This window comes from Myodes glareolus, chromosome 5 (assembly GCF_982192425.1).
Source record: "Myodes glareolus chromosome 5, mMyoGla1.1, whole genome shotgun sequence".
NCBI lineage: Eukaryota > Metazoa > Chordata > Mammalia > Rodentia > Cricetidae > Myodes > Myodes glareolus.
The window spans coordinates 12,357,829-12,381,909 of NC_142030.1; the positions used below are offsets into that span (position 1 = coordinate 12,357,829).

At 49.8% G+C, this 24,081-nt stretch overlaps 1 protein-coding gene across 6 annotated transcripts in view; it reads right to left on the reverse strand.

Annotated features, from left to right (window-relative positions):
- Nucleotides 1-1,581: 1,581 nt before the first annotated feature.
- Nucleotides 1,582-24,081, reverse strand: part of Susd4 (sushi domain containing 4) — a 125,844-nt gene continuing 103,344 nt past the window's right edge. For 4 of the 6 annotated variants that reach the window (XM_087906059.1, XM_085687599.2, XM_085687600.2 and 1 more), the window contains 4 exons: nt 7,730-7,927; nt 6,333-6,477; nt 4,030-4,412; nt 1,582-2,968 (listed from right to left, as the gene is read on the reverse strand). In XM_087906059.1, coding sequence (XP_087762185.1) covers nt 2,940-2,968; nt 4,030-4,412; nt 6,333-6,477; nt 7,730-7,927 — 755 coding nt within the window. In that variant the 3' untranslated portion in view covers nt 1,582-2,939. The remainder of the gene's footprint in view (nt 2,969-4,029; nt 4,413-6,332; nt 6,478-7,729; nt 7,928-24,081) is intronic. The other 2 variants (XM_085687601.2, XM_085687598.2) reach the window with 1 other exon arrangement.

Consider the following 24,081-nt stretch of genomic DNA (forward strand, 5'->3'; position numbering starts at 1 on the left):
CCACACTCTCCCATGATGCCCTGGAGGTCGCAGCTAGAGCCCAAGGCTGGCTGAGTAGGAGGGGATTTGAACGCCTGTTGTGCAGAGGGAGGATGGAATAGGAGAAGCCACTGGACCTAATGGGCTGTGGGCCAGGAGTCTTTGCATTTGATAATCTTGGACTTGCTGGTGGCTAGGGACCATTTCTGTAGTAACAGAAGGCAGCCTTCTCCTTGTGCCAGCTGCTAGGCCGGGTGTAATTAGGTGGGAAAGGGCCTGAAGCATCCACACAGGCAAATCACAACCTTGCAATTAGGAGAAGCTATGCGGCAATGGAGTGTGAAGATGCCTGTGACTTGCACTGTGCTCATGATGGGGAACCAGTCAGCCAGAACTGGCCTGCTGTGCAGCGACTTAGACGGAGCACCGAGGAGCAGGCCCGAGGAGAATGCCAGCACTGACCTGGCCCCCTCTTCCACAGGCAGGTTCGTTTCCATACTGAGGAGGTCCGAGGAAGGGGTCCTGCACACTCACACCACAGGGACTTTGGGACATTTAAAAGAATTATGTCAGGGCCACACCATCCTTGGAATCTCATAAAGGTTCTGTCAGAAGTAACTAGGGTGGGAAATAAACGGCAAATGATGTCTGTGGTGGACATAATTGATGGGCACACAGAGTTGAGTGGCAGCAGGCAGGGTCCCGGAGACTTGCCTGGGCATTGTGTGATGCTGCAGTTCCGTGGCAGTGGCCTTCCCGCCAGCCTGCGCGCGGAACAAAGCTGACAGACTCCTGCTGTCTGCTGCTGTCTCCATGGGACCTGGGTCTTTGGTCCACAAGTCAGATGGCTGTCCTGCTGCTGGAGCGTCTTCTGGAAAGAGGCAGGGATGGCCTCAGACAGCTCTTTGTGCCTCTCCCTGCCTGCCTCACGGGAGACTAGACTCTTGCCGGGAGGTCTCTCGGACACAACCCGTGTGAGGAGGCATAGGAGGAAGGATGGGCGGGAATGAAGAGTCAAGGTCTGGCTCCCAGGTAGAAGTTGTTTACAGTAGGCCTGGTTCCCCAGGGAGTCCACTGTGAAGGTGGCACCACCTCACTACACATCAATTCCTTTGAATAAACGGAACTGATGGTGTGGGACTGGGGCTGTACCAGGGACAGCATGAGGCTGTCACTCGAGCGATCTGCAACTGCCCACAGTTGTAACCAAGGGCTCAGCACCATTGTCCCCACTGGGGACACTGGGCAATGGTGGCTGTGCATCAGGCAGTGTGAAGGCCACCCTTTCTGTGTGGGATCTTCTTCAGTGGTGTGTTCCTTTTTTATGGTTTATTTAACTTTATTTTATGTGAGTTGGTGTGAAGGTGTCAAATCCCCTGGAACTGGATTTTTCAGACAGTTGTGAGCTGCCATGTGGGTGCTGGGAATTGAACCCGGGTCCTCGGGAAGAGCAGTCAGTGCTCTTAACCACTAAACCATCTCTCCAGCCCCCAGTGGTGTGTTCTTAAGCCTATGTTTTATTTCTGTCACCCACGATCACTGTCACACACTTCCCACCCTCCCCACTCCATGCTACTATTAAAGTCACGCTTCAAACTGTCATTTTCTTTTAAATTTTTAATCAGTCTGTGTCGAGAGAAAACAGGACTCGCTCAAGCTTCCAGCCCTCGCTGTTGCTCGCCAGCACAGTGATTTTATGGATGAGAGTTGTGGTTATATTTGTCTAAAACCCAGAGGAGGAATGGAATCAACACCACAGACCAACATATATTTGAAGAGACGCCTCTGCACTGGGGATTCTCTAAAAACCAATCAATTTCTTAGGCACAACACCCAGTGGGCGTCATGAGACCCTCACAGGAGGAATGCAGGATGGCAGGCAAGCAGGGCCAAAGGCCCCCTGAGAGCAAGAGAGCCAGGTGACTTGGGGCTGGGAGGCCAGCCTTCAGACTTTGCAGGACGAAACAGAGCTGGGGGGCAGGGGGCGCAAAAGATCTGACTTACGCTTTCTTCGGATGCAGAATGTGTTTAACAGACACTTTCCGTTTGGGAAAATAAAAGTACAGTTAAGTTTTAGGGTCAGGACAATGTGGTAACAATGACCCACAGAGGAAGGCATGAGCAGGTAACTGTGAGTGGTGTCTCTCTGAAATATCAAAACCAAACATGACCATGTTTCCTGGTCCACCACAAGATGTATTCTCACCAAGGAAAGCCACAGGTTTATCCCACGCCCTGGATCCACTGTCAGACCACGGACAGATACAGACACCGATGCTGGTCACCAGAGGACCGCACAGGGCATGGGTGGGGGGGGGCACTCTGCGTGAGGAAATTTCCAGAAAGCAGAGTCGGCTTCTTCTTCCTTTCATTTCTCTTTCGAACCGGCCATCCTGCTTTGACAGTGGTCTTGATGTAGATGTACGTGAGAGTCTTGCCTTGAGAGTCTGTCCCTTACTAATAAGGGACAGGAGAAGGATCTGCTCCTGGGCTGGCCAGTTAACATGGGCTTTCTACAGAGGCAGACCCGTCCAGATCTAGAGTCCCTAGACAGTTCAAAGCAGATTTTAGAAGCGGATTGACACAATGTGACATGCTGTCAGAGGGGCGGGGAGTGCTGTTAACACAAGCCAACAGGATATGTGATTCGTTGGGATGTGTGTGGCCCTGTCTCACGCTCTGGAGCAAGAGACGCTCAACGCTGTCATGGGGAGGGGGGTGCAGAGAGTCCTTGGATCCCTGCAGGCCGTGACAAACCTGTGGGTCTCATTGCAAAGCACTGTCGCTGCTGGTTCTCAGACCCGCAGTCCTGTTGGAGACATGTGGTGTGATCGCTGTCCCCACGTAGAGAGATTAGAAAATGCCCCGGTCTCCCCCAAGCTCTGTCCGCCTGTGGCCTCACTCCAAAGGTCAAGGCTCTTTCCCAAAGGGAACAGTGGAATGACCAGGACTTGGCCCGGCTAGGCATCTTCTTCCATGAGAGGGATCTCTGGAAAGGAAGGGATGGTTATTTGCTTAGCGCACAATTTGGAATTACGAGCCTCATTAAAACCACTCCCATCCCAGAAATCAAGGAAGAAAGGAAAGCGTTCAGATCCGTGCATGCATTAGAGGTCAAATAAAACAGCATCCCCTCTCCCCGCCCCGTACACCATCTATTTGCTAGAGAACAGTTTATGATTTTTATATCCAGCTCATAAAAAGGATAATGTTAGACTTTTACCATGGCTCTCAGTGACTCAAGCCAAGATGCTACCATTTCAAGTGCAGAAGAGCAGAGAGGAGCACAGGAAGGGGGCTCTGGGGGCCAGCAGGCCTGCTTCTGCTCTGCTTCTGTTTACTGTGGCCACACTCTAGAATCAATGTGATTTTGCAGGGCTGCGCTGCGCTTCCTTCCCCCGGGAAGTGGGGACCTGATTCCTTCCGTACATTTCACCATTTTCACGGGCTACCATCTTCCCCGTGACGGATGCATCTTTCACGTCACGTTGTGTAAAGTGGCTTCTATGCACCCAGTATTGGTTGGGGTCAGGTGGGGATGTGGTGCCCTCCAGGTGAGTCCGGGGCAGCATGTCTCGCTGTACTGCCCTTCCAAGGCGGGATGGTAGGACCCAGTGTGCCTGGCACTGGCTTTCTAGTGTGCATGGCGGCATGGAAGAACCAGCCTTGTGTAAGTCAGTTTTGGAAGATGTGCTGGGGCCTGGTGCACACATCGAGATTGTTCCTCTGCCTGTGTGTGATGCTCTTCCCGAGCAGCACCTTAAGAAGTCCTATTCAATTAAGGGACAAGATAAAATCCCTGTATAATAGGAGGCATTGAAATTGAAGTGTTGTCTATCCTCCAGCCTTCTAACGCCATGGCTGGGTACCCTTTGAGGCCTCATGAAATTTCTATTCCCGGGATTTTATTACTCGCACAATACTGACCACTATTTGCTACCACTAGCCTGTCGAGAGACCTACAAGTAGACAGAGTGAGAAGCAATGGCAGCTGGGTAAGAAGCAGACCCTTGGTCCTGACCCTGTGCTGGGGAGCTAGCTGGAGCTTACCATCTGCAATGTCGATGCCTGGGCTGGTGGATGCCACCTCCCCCGCTGTGCTCGAAACTGTGTCAGGGGTGTCTGGGGCAGGGTGGCTGCCCCCTTGGCACATGGGGGCTGAATATAGACTCTGGAGCAGCTCAGAAGAACCCGAGGTGCTGTCATAGGTTTCTGACTCCCCAGGACCTGTGTCCGTGTCCCCGGAGCCAGGGTATGCTGGAGGGCTCTGGTCATCCACAGGTAGAGGACAGCCCTGGCCCACAGAGGCCAGGTACCCGGGGCCTAAGGCACTCGAGCCTCCGTTCACAGCCTCATCATAGGTTGGAAGCATGACAGGCACACCGTCCACTACCACGAAGTCAGGGTCGCTGCTGGAGCTTCTGGGAGGACCTCTGTGTGGAGGAAACAGTGGGAACGTCAGGGTCCACACCACTCCAGGAAGGAGGCGTGGAGAAACAGCCCCTTCTCTCAGTCCTTCCTGGCGGATGTACTATGCACCATGGCCTGGTTCTGCAGGAGGTTTTCCTTAGAGCAGTCTCCATCCTAAGAGAGGGTGACACTAAGTGCCCAGAGGGTACAGCCTGTCTGTGTTTACAAGACCTCTTCTTTGTAAAAACAAACAAATGAAACCCTACCACTCAACTTTAGAGAGACAAAACACATTAGAAAATTTAAAAGGCAGGCTGTTAATTACCCCTCTGACTGTGCCATTCCAATTACCCAGGTTCATGGTCACCTCAGACGCAATGCTGCACCGTGGTCCAGATAGAAGCAGCACAGTTGCTGTGCGTTTCCAGCCTGGCATGGCTAGAACACTCAGAACAAGCTGTGCGCGCTCCTCCCTGATCATTCCATGGTCTCCCATTTGCCTTCTTAGCTCACTCAGGACTTCTTCCCTGCTCCTTGCTCTCCTTTTGTCAGATCCGAGCAGGCAGATACCTCAGCTCATTTCTTACCCTAACAGCCCATGCTTGGGCCACAGTCCCCTCTGCACGGCTCCAACCATGCTGTGTGGCTTTCATACATATTTACATTAAACACCTGGGACCCAGAGAACACAGTCGTCGGTCCTTGGCATGCCCTGTGCACCTTGTGTTCCATTTGGACAGATGACAACAACTTTTCCCTGAACAACTCGAGGACAGTGTAAGAGCGTCAAGTGAGTCTCGAGAAGATTCCAAACACATCCTAGTAGTCTGTATCTTAGAAAACTGCTCCAAGCACATATAAAAAAATAGTTTTGTAGGCCATCTGAATCACATATATAAATATAAATCGCAACGGTGTAGTCCAGCTTTTTCTTGTGATCCTTTGGCCTTCTAGAGAAACTGTAATTGCTTAGAGACAGAACATGGCCCCTTGATCAATAAGGGATAATGTTGAAGACCCAGAGAGCAGATGGAAGGCTTGTGGTAAAGAAAGGAAAGTTCTGGAGACCTCAGCAAAAGCCTGGTGATGCCACTAGGGAGGCATCTGCCGGGATACACCTCTAGGCCTCGGGAGGACATAAGTGACCTCCACACCCAGCACACATAGCTGGGGAGAGTGAGGCGCCTGCTGGGTGTGCCTACAGTGTGTCTGCTGCCAGGTTCAGGAGAACCACTGAGTGACATGAAGCTGTCAGGGTGTGCGAGGTGAGGGGAAGCTGCTGCTCCTCTCCCCCTTCATGCTCCTGGGAGGTGAGAGATTTACGGGGCTGTCTGGAGGGAACAGAGTTGATTCTTGGAGCCTCCTTCTCGCCCGAATACTGGCACACATAAGCCTCAAGTTTCTTGTTCTGGTGATTAGGAGCCATGGTGATGGCAACTCAAAGATGAGGCTGACAAACTTAGGGGTAATGAAGCCATAAGGTGACAAGGCTCAGCCGTAAGGACAGTTCTGGCACGAGGAGGACAAAGGCATGGGGACACCAACCTGAGCCCTCTGGTGCAACCAAGGAGGATAGAGAGCCACCATCTAAAGCCCCAGATCCCCTCCCAGAACCTTCTGATTTTCCACTCCTAGGCCTGCTCTCCTTTCTGATGCTTCCTGCCCTATTCATTGACCTCTGCCATGTCCCATCCCTGACCTTGGGGCCTCCTAGGTATATGCAAATCATTTTCAAGGGCCACAGCAGGTGAAGCTCTTGACGGGGCACACACAGTTTGTATGCCTGGCCTGGTTCTCTCCCCCAGTCCCCCAGAGTGCCTGCGTCAGAATGATCCACCAATGGAGGCCGGGATGAGGCTGTCTTCATCTCGGTGCTCTCTCCCTGACAGCCTACCTAGACCTTTAGGCTTTACATTCATCTGTGCTCTCTCCGCTGCACCTACCTGGTGGGGAAGTGGGCCTTGAACTTGGTCTGGAACATTCTCGCCAGGATGACAAGCAGCAACACCAGCAGCACGCTGGTGGCTGTGAATGCTACGATCTTCCACGTGGTCAGGAGGGTCTCGTGGGTGCTGGGCCACGTTTGCTCTGCCGTGAGAGATAACAAAGCCAGGCATGAGGTTCCGCATTCCTTTGGGGGAGTGGTCATCTGGTACATGAAGTACACATGATATGCCTCTGGGACTAAACAGACATACCATACATCCAGCACAGCTCGTAAACCATGTTAGGACCCACACGACACAAAAACCTTTCTCTAGCATGGGACCTGCTGGATTGGAGACGTATGGCAGGTGGTGTGCTTGCAGATACTAGTGAGACTGCAGACATGCATGTTCATGCTGCAGCCCGGGCAGGAGAACCTAGGACAGGCCCAAACAATAATAATGCAACTGCTTCTTGGGAAGAGAGAGAAAGGTGTCCTGCCCTGAAGTACCCGTTCAGACATGGGTCAAAACGATGCTGTGGGGTAAAGAACGGAGTGTAGCCAGGGCAGCAGACCAAGGGTACATATATGTCTATTCCTTGGCCGTCACTCTACCCTCTGTGGAGCGGTGCTCCCAGCATACGCCATCCCAATATTCCACTCAGTGGCCATTCTCTTAGACTCAGTGCCTCTCCTCTTGCTGGCTCATAGTATCAAGCCATGCCTCCAGACACCCAGCATCACATCTGTATCCAGAAGAGCAGCATCCAACCAACACTGCTGCATGAGGCAGCAGCCGTGGCTATGATCTGGAAAATGCTGGAGAGAGTGGGCAGAAGTGGGAGGAGCAGGGGAATGGTGCGTGCTAGTACCAGGTCTCCTATATGGGTCCACTGCCTGGGTGTGCTGGGACCTGTGGAAAAGCTGGCCAGCTAACACACATCATTTACCAAGAGGCAGAGGAGCTTGTAGACAGTCTTCAACTGTGTGACATCAGTTCTTACCTACAATGACATTATTCCTACTGGATGTGTCCCTCAATGGAAGAGAAGGGTGGGTTCATCCACTGCTCAGATCCCTGAGCCATGCTCCTAATTCTGATTACACCCATGGGCCGACATCCTTGCCGGTGGGTAGCACCAAGGCTGTGAGAAACTGCAGAAGGTGAACTCCTCCCTGGGTGCCAGCTCTATGTATGATTCAGCTCATAAATATTACTGACCTTCTGAAAAAGGCTTGAAATCCCTTGGCAGAGTCCAACACAGCCACCCATATCCATAATAGGTCATTTCTACAGCATGGGTCCTGAGGCTCATGATAAGATAGGATGCCATTCAGGACACAGCCTGGCCACAGCTTGGAGGCTGCCTTCAGAGAATCAGTCTCCCCCAAGGGTGTGGCCTCCAGTCTTACCTGATTTGATGCAGTAGACTTGGTAGGAAGGAAACCACTCTCCATACTGGCAGGTGATGTACTTGTAGTCACTGGTGAGGCTGTAGCCGGGATCACAGTAGAACTCTACCACGGTCCCATGGTTGTAGCGCTCACAAGGCCTCGGGTGGCAGATGAAATCTCCGTGACTCACCATAGGAGGTAGTGGACAAACTTGGGCAGTTGGGGAGAATAAAAGTTTCAGAACCAACAGGCTCCTGGGAGGAGCCCTTCAGACACAATACAGGCACGGCCAATGGCAACTACAGGATATGCTTACACCCGAAATACCAGACTGCTGTTTGGGCCTGTGTTTTCACGGAAGGTCAGTGGAAGTCTGCTAGGATATTCTGAACACGGATGAGGTCACGTGGTATTGTAAAGCACCTCGTAAATGAGAGGCTCATCATACAATAGGAAGAGTATGCCTATTTAATAGATAGTATTAAGCTACTCTATTAATAATGCATGCTATTATGTGCCAGACAACCTAGTAAATAAAATTAAGATATTTATGGACAAAATCTTTACCCAGTGGCACAGTGCTGCCAAGTCTCCTTCTGTTACCCAAGCAGATATCTGGAACTGTTCAAATTGGAGAGCCGTGGCCCTGCCTGAGCTCCTCATGTCCTGCTGGGGTTGGACCAATGGCAAACATGAAGAGACTCTTCTACTTCTCTTGGCAGTCCTAGCCTTGGCCCCTGGCACACAGTTGCCACCTGGGCAGTGGGAGCAAGTCCTACGCTTTCTTCTTCTGTCCACATACCAAGCCACCTTTAACGAGTCCCTTCACCCTTTGTAAGTCCTGGTCTTCAACAACCCCATCAAGTGGAAGCTAATTCTGTCCTGATGCTGTTTATGGGTTTTCTGACCCACATAGTATGATGTTAGGGGGAGAAGGTTGTTTTCAGTCTCCCACCTTGAGATCCCACCTGGCTGCAAGGGGGGATATGGCTCATTTCTGACATTGGGCAGACGGTTTTAGCGGAGCTTGCTGTTCATGCATGGCATGCCACAAAGGGCTCTTGTGTCTGCGAAGGGCTCAGAACTAAACAGCATGCCACTTAGACACTCCTCAGGAAACAATCAGACCGCAGTCTACCAATGCCTGCCTTTCAGATCGCACCTCAGAAACCATGAAAAACAGGCTTTAAGACAGGTCAGACAAACCCAAGAGTGAGCCAACTGTTGGAGCCCTTCCTAGGCATAGCCAAATACTTTGGCTAGGGCAGAACACCCTAGCACCAAGCACCACACCTCAAACTAGCCAAAGCTTTCAGAAAGTATAAGGGGGTACTCCCTGTTGGTGTGTGTTTTTCGAGTTGGGTAACAAGATGGCCCCCTGATGGAGGTGCCCCTGTTGGGCACCTATCTCTAACCCTGCAAACAGTGTGACAATGTAGGTCTTACTAGCCCTTTTAAAGATAAAGAGACATGCGAAGAGAAGCAACAGGCGAGTGAGAGGAGTGTTGGAATCAGTACATGAAACCCCAGGCAAAGGGACTCAGTCCGTCAGTGTGGCAAAGCTGTCCACTTCTGTGTTTAAACCCTGGCTCATGCCCCTGTGCTTCAGGGCAGCAGGTAGCTAGCGTAACTTCTTCTTGAGAAGAATCACTAATGCCCAGGGTTGTCAGGAAGATCAGATGCTCTGCAAGACACACTGCCCAGCGATTCTGAATAAATGATGGCAATTAGCATCACGAGTGTGCAGATTCACTGGGGTTCTGCCGCAACCGTTCTCAGGACGGGCACTGCCCAGGCTCCACGCCAGGCTCCTTACACATGAGGATTCCCAAGCAGAGAAGCAACAAACAATCAGAGAGCCTGGAACCTCTGGTCACCATACTTCTTCAGAGACCAGGGAAATACAAATGGTTGTGGATGTTTACAGTCTCTCAGAATCAGCACGGGATGGATGTGTGTGTTCACCGCCCCCACACCTGAAGTGGAAACATTTATCCTCACACCTTTCCATGCTCGACTGACTGCGCCTGGAAACACCATTAGCTTCCTGTAAAGGAAGCCTCCATGGGGGTAGTTTGGGGTGCAGGGTGTTTCTTCTAACTTAGAAGGAAGCATCAAAAGTATTATTAGTTATAAACTTGATGGGCTGGAGAGACAGCTTCGTTAGTAAAGGGCTTGCAGTGTAAGCCTGAAAACTTGCATTTGGTTCCCCAGAATTCACTTTTTTTTTTCTTTTAAAAAGTTAGGTGTGCTATGCACATTTGTAATCCCAGTGCTGGGATTACACTGGGTGGATCCCTAGGGCTCACTGGGGGTCAGCTCAGCCCACCTGTCAAGTTGCAGGTCAGTGGGACACCCTATCTCAAAAAACAGGGCAGAGAGCATCCTGAGGAATGATAGACACCTCAGCTTCACTGCCCCACCCCCACGCATGCACGCACCCCTACAAACATGCACGAACATACATCAGAAAGGTTACAAACGTGAGGCTTATTTCAAAGTCCTAATATTGACTCCAGGGACTTCCGTCCACAACCAACACTGCCTACCACGAGGCTCTCTGAGTTCTGCTAGGCCTCTTCCCCACAGCATCCCCAGGAAGCAGACAGACTGACAGACATACTTGACCACATAGCGGCCTCAGGCACAGGGCAAACAACCTGCTTCCAGTGCTGTGTGCTAAGCAGCTGCAGGATCCATGTGTTCCTAGAGACACCATGAGTTGGTGTGCCACAGCTTCACCTCAGCCGTACTCAGATCCCCTTGGCTATCTGCTCTCAGCAAAAGCCGTGGGTGGCAGGAACAAAGGATCCTCTGCAACTTCAGTTTTTAAAGCATTTCTTCAACTTCAGAGAAGATCCCACAGCAGTTACCACTTTTTGGTAACTTTTTGGAGGACCGCGGCCTGTATATCGGGCCTTTACAGGAAGAATCCAAGCGAGACTCCGCTGAGGCTTAGTCAGGAAAGGATCTTAATTTCTGTCTCTTAGGTGCTGCCCCTCCACCTCTTATTTACGGACAGTGAAATAGGTCTCCTTGCAGAACCAATTGGAAATTCCTAACTGCTAAATAGTTGCAAGGTAGCTTCCTATCAGTCACTCATAGAACTGGACAGACATGGGCTAGGTGGGGCAGAGGACAGGAAATGAGAGATGGGGGCCAGAGACCCACAGTCTGCTATACGCTGGCTACCAGTGACTGGAGCTGGAGGTCTACATCAGACCTCAGTTTCCCAACTGAAGTCCACTTCTCTCCCCATCCTGCCTCTTGGGAAGTTCCCAGGCAGTTCCTTCCCCCTGCTGCCAAGGTCTGTCCTCACGGTGAAACCTCTGACTCTCTCCCCTCTTTGGGCATTTAGACAGAGTATGGCAAAGACAGCCACAGCCTTCCTGGGCCCTTTGTGCATTCTGCTTGTCTATACACCTGCTTCTCCACTTAGTCCTGATAAGCCATCCTAAGTAGGGGGAAAGTCCATTTACTATAGTGAATGCTTTCCTATGCATTGCTGGGTTCAATTTGCTAATATTTTGTTGTGGATTTCACATAGCATGTCTGGTTTCGGTGTTAGGATCATTCTGGCAACACGGAATGAGTTCGGCCCTATTCCCTCTGCCTCTTTTCCCTTCTCAGTTTCCTATCTAACAAGCAAGGGAAATGATACACACTCACTAGGCTTTCTCTGAGCAAGGAGCTTGTTAGCAATGGGTTTATCCCACTGCCTTGTCATCGCAGTTAGGATTGAGACGCCCTCCCCTGTGCCAACAGCCTTGTTAAAAGTGAAGCTTCTGGAAGAGTTTGGGGACAGGAAGGAATTGTGCTGACTGTATGGGATTCCTCCACCTCCGCCGCCTCTCTGCTTCAAGAGGGATGCTGGTAATGGCAGGTCCCTTCCCCAAACACTGGCCAAAGCAAGTTTCAATTAAGTCTACGTTAGAGTGTCCATCCCCCCCAACCCCTGCTGCATGATCCCCATGAAGGTCACACAAACCACAGGGACACTTGTCATCGGCTCCATCCTGGCACACATTGGCTCTGTGGTGGTCCCTACATGGAAGTATGGAGAGTCTTCCCTGGGGAGACAACTGCCTCACTCTTAGGAGACTGACACAGCTCAAAAGCCTAAATGTTTTGAGGAAGAAAAACAGGGCCTTCCGAGCAGTCCTGCTTAGCTCCCTGGAGGTAAATGGCCCTATTCTCTGGGACGTCCCCGTGACACACCCAGTCTTGCTATACCAGCACCTTCTCTTACCAAAATCGGTGTTATGATCTCATGTGTCCCCTACGGGCTCATATTCTGAACACTCAATCCCCAGCATAGGGTACTATTTTAAAGTTTGTGGAGCTTCTGGAAGATGGGGTTGGCTGATGGAAGCAGGTCACTGCTGGGAGACCTTAGGAGGTAATAGCTGTCCCTGGGTCAGGTCTGTGCTCTGGTTTCTGGTATAACAATGTGAAAGGTCACTGCCTCCTGCTTCCCAGACACAATGGACGGAAACTTGCAGGACACCAGGAACCAAAATAAGTCAACCCTTCCCGCACTCAGGTGCTTTTATCTGGTGCTTGGGTCACAGTGATGCCTAAGAAACTAACATCACATCACCTCCATTCCACCTCTGATCGCATTTCCCAGACGATCGTAAGTTTCTTCCAGAGTGAATGTGGCTCCAGGGGTCTCCTCAAGACCAGGCAGCAAATGCCATAGTCAGTTAATACTGTGGAGGTATTAGAAGCAGGAGCCCATGCTGTCACCACCACCCCTATATGGTCCACACATTTCATTTGGCTACAGGTAAAGGGACCTGAGTTACTTCTCCCCCTCCTGTGTACACCAGGCCCACCTTCCCATCATCTCATCTCGGGGGAGGTGAACTACTACGTCAAGCAAAACGAAGTGGGAGAGAAAAGTCAGTGCATGCTCTAAGCACAGGTTTTCCAGAGTTAGCCCTGGGGTACCTGCCCCCTTAGGCAGAGAGATGTGACTAGCCTGCCCTAGGCTTGCTGGATCCTTCGTTTTTCTTATCTAATACACTGATTATATTATTTTGCTTATTTTAAAGATCATTTACTCCCCGCACCCAACAACTGAAATGGAATTATATCCTGTCTTCAGACGGTTAGTACCTAAGTCAATGGCAATTTCTGTGACTGGGAAAACCTGCCTGTCTGCTCAGACACTTGAGAACCACATATTCACATACTTAGAGAGCCAGGATGGAGTGCAACCCTGCATACCTTCCTAGGGAGCAGGCATGACTAATAGGAATTAGAAGTTCTTTTGTGTGCAGTAGGATCTCAAATGGATGCCAGAACTGGGAACATGGAAAAGTGGTTAAGAGACCAAAGGCCAAGCGTGATGCTTCTTCCATGGTAGAAATGGGCTATGTACACAGGGGATTAGGGGACGTTGAGGATTCTCCAGACATAGGAGGGGGACAGGGAAGAAGAGACAGAATTTCCATGGAGGCAAGTGTGGTGGTCTGAATAAGAATGACCCTCATAGGTTCCTATGTTTGTTGCTTAGTCATCAGGGAATGGGACTATTTGGGAGGAATTAAGAGGTGTGGGCTTTTGGGGGGAGGTATGGCCTTATTGGGGAAGTGTGTCACTGCGGGTGGGTTTTGAGGTTTCAAATGCTCAAGCCAGGCCCAGTTATCTCCCCCTTCCTGCTACCTGTGGATCCAGATGTGGAACTCTCAACTACTTCTCCAGCACCATGTCTGCCTGCATGCGCCATGCTCCCCACCATGATGAAAATGGACTAAACCTCTGAAGCTGTCATCAAGCCCCAAATAAATACTTTCCATTATAAGAGTTGCCATGGTCATGGTATTTTCACAGCAATGGAACACTGACCAAGACAGCAAATATGACTGGTTACAGCGCCCACTGGGAGTGAGGAGTGAGAAAAAGGAGGAAAGGGCCAGGGAGAGAGGGAAGCTGGGCTAAAGCAGTCTCTACCAGGAGAGGGTAGGTCATGTGGGGACATCATTGAGGTCTCTGCTCCTTCATAATGCAGGATAATCCACTGGAATTCAGGCCCACCCTGACACTGCAGATTAGATTCCACAAGTGGGAATTTAGGCCTACACTCTTCTGGAGGTCTGGGGATGCAATTAGATGGGGGATGTTCTTGCCCTAGCATGTGAAAGGCCCAAAGTTTGATCCCATGAATGAAGGAGAAGGAGGAAGAGAAAGAGGAGGAGGTGAAGAAGGAGGAGGGAGAGGAGGAGTAGGAGAAGATCCATCAAGCCTCCCCGGAGGTTCAGTGATGTTGCTTGATGGTGTAGTAGCTGCTCTGTTCTCCTTCCTTGCCTAAAGGAACCATGGGTTTCCTGCCAGAAATGGAAGGAATTGCTCATAAGAGAACCAGCAACTGATTTCAATTACACCCGATCACGAGTTCTCCCCTGGGACCACTGGGAGGCAGTGGAATGAGTCTAGCAGTACTAGGGGCACCAAGGATCTGCTTAAACTAGCTGTTGAGGGAGATGGCCTTTAGGCTGGAATCCAGAACAGCTCTGTTCCTGTGGGGTCTCAGATCAGAACCTGGCCGGCAGCTGCTAGCTAAGAGTCCACAACAAGATTAATAGGAAAATCAATTTGCATCATACTGGGAAACAATCAGTAAAACACATGATTCTCTCACTGTTAAGATGAATGCTGGTCTCATCCCAAAGGCATCTGCATTAGTCACTTGTCTACTGCTGTGATAAAACACCATGGATGAGGCAACTCGCAGAAGGAAGGGTTTATCTGGGTTTATGATTCTAAAGGGATAAGGGTCCATCTTGGTGGGGAGGCATGGCAGCTGGAGCAGGGAGCTGAGAGCTCATATCCTCAGTGGCAAGCACAAAGCAGAACAGAGAAAACTGGATACAGGACAAGACTATAAAAACCAAAGCCCTCCCATAGCAACATACTTCATGGCCTCTATCCTTAGCCTCTCCCAAACAGTGCCACCAACTGGAGAACAAGTGTTCAGACACCTGAGCCTATGGGGGACATTCCCATTCAAACCACTACAGTATCCATGCTTTACAAAGCAGAGAGACCAGGAAGAGCTCAGCCAAGGGAGTGCTGGGGAAGAGAATAGAGGTAGCGCTCTGAACGCAGGTCAGTCACTGAACAGGAGCCTGAATGATGCCATGTGGGACAGAAGAGGGAGGGTTGCATAGCAACCAGTTAAGGAGTCAGCTGGGATAGTGCATGTGAGGTCCACAGTCCCACATTAAGAAGCTGGAATTTTTGTCAGAAACATGATGGGATGCTGTAAAGAGCAAGGCTTGGCACAGCCTTAAAAGCCAGGTCTGGCTTCTGTGTGTGTGCCTGGCAGCTGGGGTACAGCACAGACCTGCAGCGTTATTAGGACATGGTTGTCATGACCTGGACAGATGATGGCAGCTAGGATCAAGACAGTGATGGCCAACATGCTGGGAAGGAGCGCGGTGGCATGCCCTTTGAACATTCTAGTTCTCTTTATATAAGAGGTCTTTGATAGATGGATTTGGGGGCCCCGGGGAGAAGAGCCAAGGATGATAGCCAGATTTTGGACCTGAGTTGACGGTGGTGCCATTCGCCACATTAGGTAGATGCCGTGTGGGAATGAGTGGTACTGAGTTCAGCTTTGTTCTTCTTAGGTTGGAGCTGCCAATGAGTATCAATCAGGCACCTGGAGAACGGCCCGGGATAAATTTAGAACTTAGCAGTCATGAGCAGAAAGACAGTATTTCTGACCATAGGCAAAAGTAGAGAAAGGGTCCTAGGTCCAAATTCAAAGACATCAGAAAGAACAAAGAGACGAGCCGAGCATGGTCGGTTGTTTCACAGATGCTGAGAGGGAACGCTATGAGGAAGAGGGAGTGCTCCCTAGTGAAGTGAGAACCACAGGAAGAGAAGTGTGACCACAGGTTTGGCTACATGGAAATCACTGTGACCTTAAGACTTGGCGGTAGAACCAAATCCGTTTGGAGACAGTGCAGTGAATGGGTGGGAGGAGAAGTCTGCTGAGGGGAGGCAGCAAATGGGGTGGCTGGAGGGTCAAAGAGGACCCCACCAGAGTTCTGGACCTTGTTCATGGTTGGTGGACGGTAGTGGCAGTGGTTCAGAATGGTGGACAAGACCGGTGATACAGGCAGAGGGACGAAGAAGGGCAGCCATGAGGAGGATGAGAGGGGATGAATCACACAGGAGCTAGGTGGCTCGTTTTGGAGGAGGAGCTGAATCTGGGCACAGTCTGAGTAGCTCCAAGGCCAGGGCGGTAGAGAGATGAGTGGACTGCTCTCTCCATGGATACTTATTTTCTGAGTTAACTAGGAGGCCACTGTTTAGCGTCTGAGAATTATGGATTATTTATCAAGTCCTTAGTCCATTTATATATTTCAATCCATGCAAAAAAGAGGAAATGAACCTTACAAACAGCCTGGACTCCTCATGAATATCCACACAAACAGAAGGGTGTAAGTGCAGAACACTATAACCTATGTTCTTCAGTGTTTTAACATCCTTCCCACTCGTGAGCCCAACTGTTTTCACGGATCAGTTCATCCTCATGTCTTCCAAAGGCGCACACAGAGCACAGATGTTTTCATGTAGGAAAGGGCTGACCCCTTAGATCATGCATCCACTTCTACCCCACATGGTGAGTGGCAGAGGTTGCTTGCTGCTCACCACAAGCCACATTGCTCATTTCCTTCTGAGTATGTTTCCAGCCTGCATTGCCCGGGGCCCTGTCTGTCCAGGTTCTAGTCAATGAACTGTGACTAGATGTAACCCACAAGTCCAGGCTAGACCCAAGAGTCAACTAGCTGTGATACACAGCTAGCTGTAACACACAGCAACTGGTACCATGAGTTCAGGCTAGACCCATAACTCTCTTCCATATTAGCTAGAATGAAATAATTAAGGGGATCTGAGGACAGTAGAGCCCGTGGACACCTGGTGACAAGATGTCTAACTGACCAACACTCACACTGCACTGCATCACAAACAGGAACTTCTTCTGTTTTGTTTCTGCCACAGCCCGCTCTTTGGGACCTTCACACAGTCACAGTTTCCCTTACATTTGGCATAAGGAGCAAGGAATGGGCATGAGTCTGCTTAGTGACGCAGCACAGTGGGCACTCCTGGTGTGTTCAGTGGAGTTATCACAGCCAGCATGCTCCCTCGCTGCCATAGTAAAGCTGCATTTCAACAGTGTCATTTTTTAAAGATTTATTTTTATTTTGTGAACACTAGTGTTTGTCTGCATCTATGTCTGTGTGATGGTGTCCAGTCCTCTGCAACTGGAGTTACAGACAGTTCTGAGCTGAGCTGCCATATGGGTGCTGGGAATTGAATCAGGGTCCTTTGGAAGAGTAGCCAGTGTTCTTAACAGCTGAGCTATCTCTCCAGCTCCTTGGACAGTGTCTTACTATTTTAAGCCAGTAGGTCCTCAGCCCCAAACACACATTAGAGTCACTGGAGAAACTCTGCCTAATTGGTCAAGACTAGGTTGTGGACTTCATCAACTCTTAAGAGTCCTTTGGGTAATTCTAATGGGCAATCCAAGCTAAAATGCCTGCTCTGTGCAGTTGTGATAGACAGCTGAGAAAACCAACTCCTCCCTCTCACCAACTTCTGGATGCAGGCTCAGCACACTCATGCCGGATGTAGGCTTGGCATATTTATGCTGGATGCAGTTAGGCAAATTCATGCCGGATGCAGGCTCGGCACACTCACGCTGGATGTAGGTTGGGCCCATTCATGCCAGATGCAGGTTAGGCACATTCATGCCATACACAGGATCAGTACACTCATGCCGGATGCAGGCTCAGCACACTCATGCCAGATGCAGGCTCGGCACACTCATACCGGATGCAGGTTTAGCACACTAATACCAGATGCAGGTTAGGCACACTCATGCTGGATGTAGGCTTGACACACTCATGCTGGATGTAGGTTGGGCACACTAATGCTGGATGCTGGCTTGGCACACTCATACCAGATGCAGGTTTAGTACACTCACGCTGGATTCAGGCTCGGCACATTCATGCAGCAGAGTAGGTGTGTGAATTATACCGCCATGGTATCTGGTCTGGTCACCTTTCTCCAGGCTCTTACTGTTGGAACTGGAGTCCACGGATCACCAGCACTGAGTGAGCTAGGAACACACTGGAAGTGCAGACTGTAGCCACTCCCCACCCACTGAATCAGAAGCTTTGTGTTAGAGAAATGCCCGGGTGAGTCGCTCACAATGAAGTTGAAGATAAGGACGCTTTGAAGATAAGCCTAGGGGTGAGAAGCCAAGAAGCGGTGCTTCATGCCATCATCTGGCCTCGAAGAGCAAGGCATGGTGGGAAGAGATCCACGACTCTGTGTTGACATTACCTCCAGGCAGCCTACTCTATCATTTGTAAAGTTCTGCAAGGGGCTATGGTTTCAGGCAGATAATGTACACAATCAATCAGCCGCTGCTCCTCAAAAGAGCTGCAGGCCTCGAGAAGTCAAAACTGCCATTGTGGCAGCTGTCCCCAGTCCGACCCAAGCTTAGATAATGAATCCAGGAAGCTGTATGGACCCCTGCATGCCAAAGTCATAGCTGTTTCCAAGGCGGCATCTGAAACTTTGCTTTCAGCTCAGGGAAAATCAATAAACATTATACAGCACATTACATTTTCCACTTTTGTTGTAACAACATGGAAGGCCAATAAATGTGCCCACCCAAGGAAGCAAACGATCATACGGCTAGGCTCAGCTTGTTTCCAGGCTGGGAGGAATATGATGTTCACCTGCTCTGAGATACGTTGACAGATGCAGTTCAAGATCAATATTACCCAAGAGCCCCCAGGGAGGGGCTGTGACCTGCCCTCTAGCTCAGAGTCACTGCAGTAGGGGGGGGGGGGGTTCCTGAAGAAATACGGCATGCATCTGATGTCAACGGTTAGACTTTAGTGTAACAACAAGCCTGAGTCTTCACAGTAGCAATGTGCTCCGTGTCTGGTGTCACAGCCACACAGGAGCCATGGAGGAGTGCACAGGAGAGGCAGCTGGTGGGAACCTGTGACCTACTGACAGTCTCTGCAGCAGGGAAAGATGGGCTGAAATCAAAAGCTGACATGTGTTTCTGGGCTCCAAAGATGCAGCTGTTCCCTGAAATGGCAGGGGCACTCAGTTAAATCAAGAGTAGTCTTAGCCACCACCAGGTGAGAACATATTCTGTGTCAGAATGTTTTGAAGTCTGGGTACCCTTTTCAACACGTAAACTGCTACAGTTGGAATTCCTGATGGCAATCAAGGCTTCTTTATTTCTTTAAGAGAGAAATCAGGGGCTCAAGACGAAAAGGAGGAATGTGCTCCACAAGGTAGACCAGAAAGCCCTAAGGTAGACCAGAAAGCTCCCACACACGTGAGCATTTGCTGTTTGTCCTCTCTGCCTTGCTCACCAGCCCACAAAAGCCTGAGCCACCAACGACCATGTTAAGGTTCAAGGTTGCTAGGATATCCTGGTAATTCTCACACTCTCCCTCCACAGGCTAGACCAAGGTGGCACACAGATAAATTAGTGTGGATTTTCTGAATCTCAAATTGTTTGTTTATTTGTTCGCTTTTGAGACAGGCTCTCATTGTGTAGCCCAGGCTTCCCCTAACTCTCTCCTTTTCTCTCCTCGCCTCACCTCTCCTTTCTGGATTTCCTTTAATCATAACAGAAATTTTTGCTTAAAAGCACAAAGCAGTGAGCATTTTAATGGCTCGGTGTTACAGTCACATTGTTCCTCCTCAGTTATTTCACATTAAGTGCAATTTCTTAAATCTAAAACAAGAAAGAAAACAGAAACAGTGCTGTACTTGAAGGGAACACAATTACGCATGACAACTGCATAACCAAATTACATCTACCACCTGTAAAATCGATACTAACAGTCCTTCCTAAGTGTGAACGTACCGATGCTGAAATACAGTCCGCCAGCACAGTGCAGTTAGCAGCAGCATTTGAACACCGCAGCTGTGCACAGCAGCATGCACAGCGGACATACGTCTGGTTCAGGCTTCTACATTCTGGGCAGAAGAGGGCTCTGGCTGAGTCTTAGGCTCCCAATCTGAAAAGCTACCACAAGCTTTAGGCCATAGGTGGGAGGGACATCAGCGTGTTCGAGTCAGGCAGAGTTCTTCTGACAGATAAACTGGTACCATTTCCAGTCCAACCCAGAACCTTCCAGGCCAAGGGAACAGGACTGCAGGCTGAGGGTGCAACCCTGACGTGACCGCAGCTATTCAAGTATCGTGTCAAAGATGGAAGGAATGGCAGCCTAAGTTCCCCACGGGGGACCCTGGCTGTGCAACCATGGTAATCTAGGTCAACTTGGTATAGTGAAAATGTGGTGTTTGTTTTATTTTTTTATATAAAAAAGAACATGTCTTTTTAACGTTTACTTATTTGCGTGTGGAGGTCAGAGACCAACCTGTGAGAGTCAGTCCTTTCCTTAACTATGTGAGTTCCAGGAATTAAACGCAGGCTGTCAGGCTTGGCAGCAGGCACCTGCACCTGCTAGGGCATCTCCCTGTCCTACCTGTGTTGCTCTTAACACACACTGACAGAAGGGCGGAGCGCAGGCATGCCGAAGTGCTAAGCCTTCCTCTTACTACTACTCCACGCACTGGAGATTAGTCCTCTCCAGTGTGGTTCTTCGGGACACTCACAGGGTCACTGTGCTTGCTTTCTTGTGAGTCCACCCATCTCTCTAATGAACCATGAAGCCGCAAGCCTGAGTTGTAAAAAGTACAGCCCAACAGAAAGGAACCCCTCCCAGAAGCAGGCTCAGCAGGCAACAAGTGAGGTCAGGAAAACAATCAGATGCCTTTCTAATCCTTTAGCATTGATCAGCTAACAAGGTCAAAGGTCATTTCTACCAGGAGACTCCACCTTCTCCAGGGGCCCACGTGGTCCTCATCTCTTGATCCTTTCACCTCAGCCTCTCAAGTTGAGATTTGAGTTTTCGTACCATCATTTCTTTTTTTACCTTAAAAATCGTTGCTTCCTTGTTCTAATCTTATAGAAAGTCCTAGCAGATAAGGAAACAGTCACTGATAACAAGGGGCAGTCCTCGGTCCTGTGAGAGTGTATATACATGTGTGCACACATGCTTTTGGATGTGGTTGTAGGTTATACCAAGAAAATAGCTACATCTCAGTCTATGGACTGTGCTTCTAAGATTCATGTTAGAATGAAGTGTGCCAGTATTCCGCAAGAAAAAGCACATGCTAGTCCATGGAAAAGCACTATAGTTTTGTGATATATGGACAAATCTTGAGAAGCACTGAAGAATAGAAAAGAAGAAAGTGGGAGAGAGAACAGGAGAGAAGACAGGACAAATCATCGTGTGATGCGACTCCAGGCAGCTCTGCTGTGGGTACCACGTCAGTGGCCTTGGGCTCGGGTCTTGGCTCAGATCCCGAGTAACCACTGGACCTTGGGGATTTTTCCTTTCTGTTTTACGCACTTTTCAGGCACTTTATTTCCACTTCCTTCCTGAGCTCTAGTTCCCATCATCGGAAGACAGGGATAGCGACTCCCACGTTGCAGGGATTTTATAGGAATAAGAAGCAATTCTGTAAATGAGCAAGCATAGAGTGTCCGGCCCCAAAGCAGATGCTCAAGGAAAAAGAGGCAGCCGATGTTTTTAGCCACATTAGGAGAAATAAGAGAAAATTGCAGTGGTGACTGCAGAAGTCACATGCAGTGAGCACCTACTATGTGGGAGCCACCTACTGTGTGGGCTGCACAAGTGTTTAGCGCACTAAATTCTGACAAGGAGTTTGCAGAGAAGGGCTTGTTATGTCTCTATCATTCTCCAGGGTCTCTCGCTGGACTCAGGCTGTGCCATTTTCAATGAGTCCTTCAGGAATGGCCTGTCTACCAACTGCCTCCACTCCAGTACTGGGATGACAGATCTACCCCCAGTCCCCACCACATCTTGCATGTATGCAGATACCGAATGCAGGTCCTCACGCTCGCACAGCAAGCTTTTACCCACGGAGCCAGCTCCCCAGCCCTGCACTGAGTTCTTAACCAGCAGGGAACAAAGCAGCTGGAATGTGCCCAAAGGCCTAGACTTCTCTTCAGACCTGTTTCCCAGGGTGAGGGAGGGGGGGGAATGTGAGCCACAGGCAAGACAGTGTCTTCTCCAAACTCTTCCAGGTCCTTTAGAGACATCCCATACAGGAGGAGAAACCGAAAGCTGGATGGGTAGGGCTGCCAGTAACCATAACGTTTAGGTGGCTGAGACAGAGATATGAGGTTAAAGATCAGTCTGGGCTATATAGTGAGGCCCTGTGCTAGTGCGCTTTCTTGTTGCTCTGACAGAAACAGCGAGAGGGAGGAAGAACTTACTGTGGTTAATGGTTTATGCGGTGGCTGTCTACCTCCCTAGGCTGCGGCCCTTTAACACAGTTCCTCGTGTTGTGGTGACCACCCACTCACCCCAACCATAACGTTATTTTCACTGCTACTTCATAACTGCAATTTTGCTACTGTTATGAATCATAATGTAAATATCTGTGTTTTCTGGTGGCCTTAGGTGAGCCCTGTGAAAAGCTAAGAACCACTGATTTAGGGACTAGAACCCCCTACCCCACCACCCTGCAAGGCACCAAAGGTGTGATGGGAATGGCTTGCAGCTATGGCCATGGCAGTGGCAGGCAGCTGGCTCCATGGCCCCAGCAGTTAGGAAGCAAGGAGCTTATGCAGTGCACCCAGCCTATAGCCCCCTCAGCTGTACCCTGGGCCCTACATCTGACAGCTGAGCCCCCATCCAGAGAGTTCAACAACCTTCCAAGTCAGGGTTGCCAGCTGGGAACCAAGCATTCAAACACAGGGCCTGCCTACAGGGAACATTCCATATTCAAACTATAACAGGCACTATCTACAAACAAACAAAGGCTGGCCAGGAGAGACAGGCCTGCCAGTGACGCGTTTGCTACACAAGCTGATATATAGAGCTCACAGAGCTGGGAAGGCGAAGATAGGTGGATGTTCAGGGTGCACTGCCTAGCCAGCCTTGACTTCTCTGTGACCTCTAGGCTAACAAAAGGCACTGTCTCAAATGCAAGGTGTAAGGGCCTGGTGGACCATTCTACTGTCTCCCACCCATATGTCTAGTGACCTGGAAGAAGCAGAAGGAGGCTGCGGCAATGGTTCATGAAGGGCTGTGGGGAAGGAGTGGGAGCTAGTAAAGAGAAGGAAAAGAAAACAGCCAGAAGGAATGACCCCAAAGTACTCTGCCAGGCTGGCACAGCCCCAGAGTAATGGTGATGGAGGGGATTTATTACTTTCTGTGTTGTACCTGATTGCAAGAGGTTTTATTACTATGAAATACAAGTCATCCAATGTCCTAGGGAGGAGAGGAGAAAATAAATCCTGCCTGGAGCAGGGCTGGAGGAGATCCTAGGGTTTAAGGACAAACACGGAGGATTTCCCACTTGGAGTGGTCATCTATATCCCAGCATAATGAAGTCGCCCCTCTTGGGAGGGGCTCAAAGCACTGGTCATAGCTGATGATTCTCTCTGCATCTTCAGGGAACTGCCACTTAAGTCCTGCAAAACAAAGGCTTGCTCATCTGCAGAGCGGCTGTGATGGGAAGGACTGCAGGGCCATAGAGGGAACAGGGTGAAGGGCCTGCATCTGCCCTAAACAGGAACCCTGGGACAAGTGGCCTGCCAGGTGAGAATGGAGGGATGGGCTGCGGAGAGGCAGATTCTGGTCTGGTAGGGGTGATCTTCCTTCGGCATCCTCTCTGTGGAAGAATGATGTGGGATTCCCCTCTGCATGCTGTGAATATGTTTTGTAACGATTGGTTAAGAAAGAAGCTGCTTCAGCCTATGGCAGGGCAGAGTATAGTCAGGCAGAAAAATCAGAACAGAAAGATATACACAGAGGATAGTCAGAGTCAAAGAGATGCCGTGTAGCTGCCCAAGAAGCAAGAGGTAACCAACCATGAGCCTCCTGGTAAAATATAAAATAAGAGAAATGGGTTAATTTAATATGTAAGAGCTAGCTAGAAATACACCTAAGCTATTGGCGAAACAGTGTGGTAATTAATATAGTTTCTGTGTGATTATTTGGGTCTAGGCGACCAGGAAACAGACGAGCGGTTTCCGTTTACAAAATAACCCCCACTGTCTGGGGCATGGATCCACATAAGACCTAAAAAACGTTTGTTTGTTTGTTTGTTTGTTTTTAAAGAGGGTTTCTAGACTCACAAAAATGGGAGTTTCTTGGTAGCAGAGGATGGCTCTCTGTGCTTACAGAAGAATCGCCTGTCCTGTTTCTTTGACCTCAGACGAAATTTCTCCCCTAAATGAAGTTTAAAAGGAAAATCATTTCATTGTCAAAGTC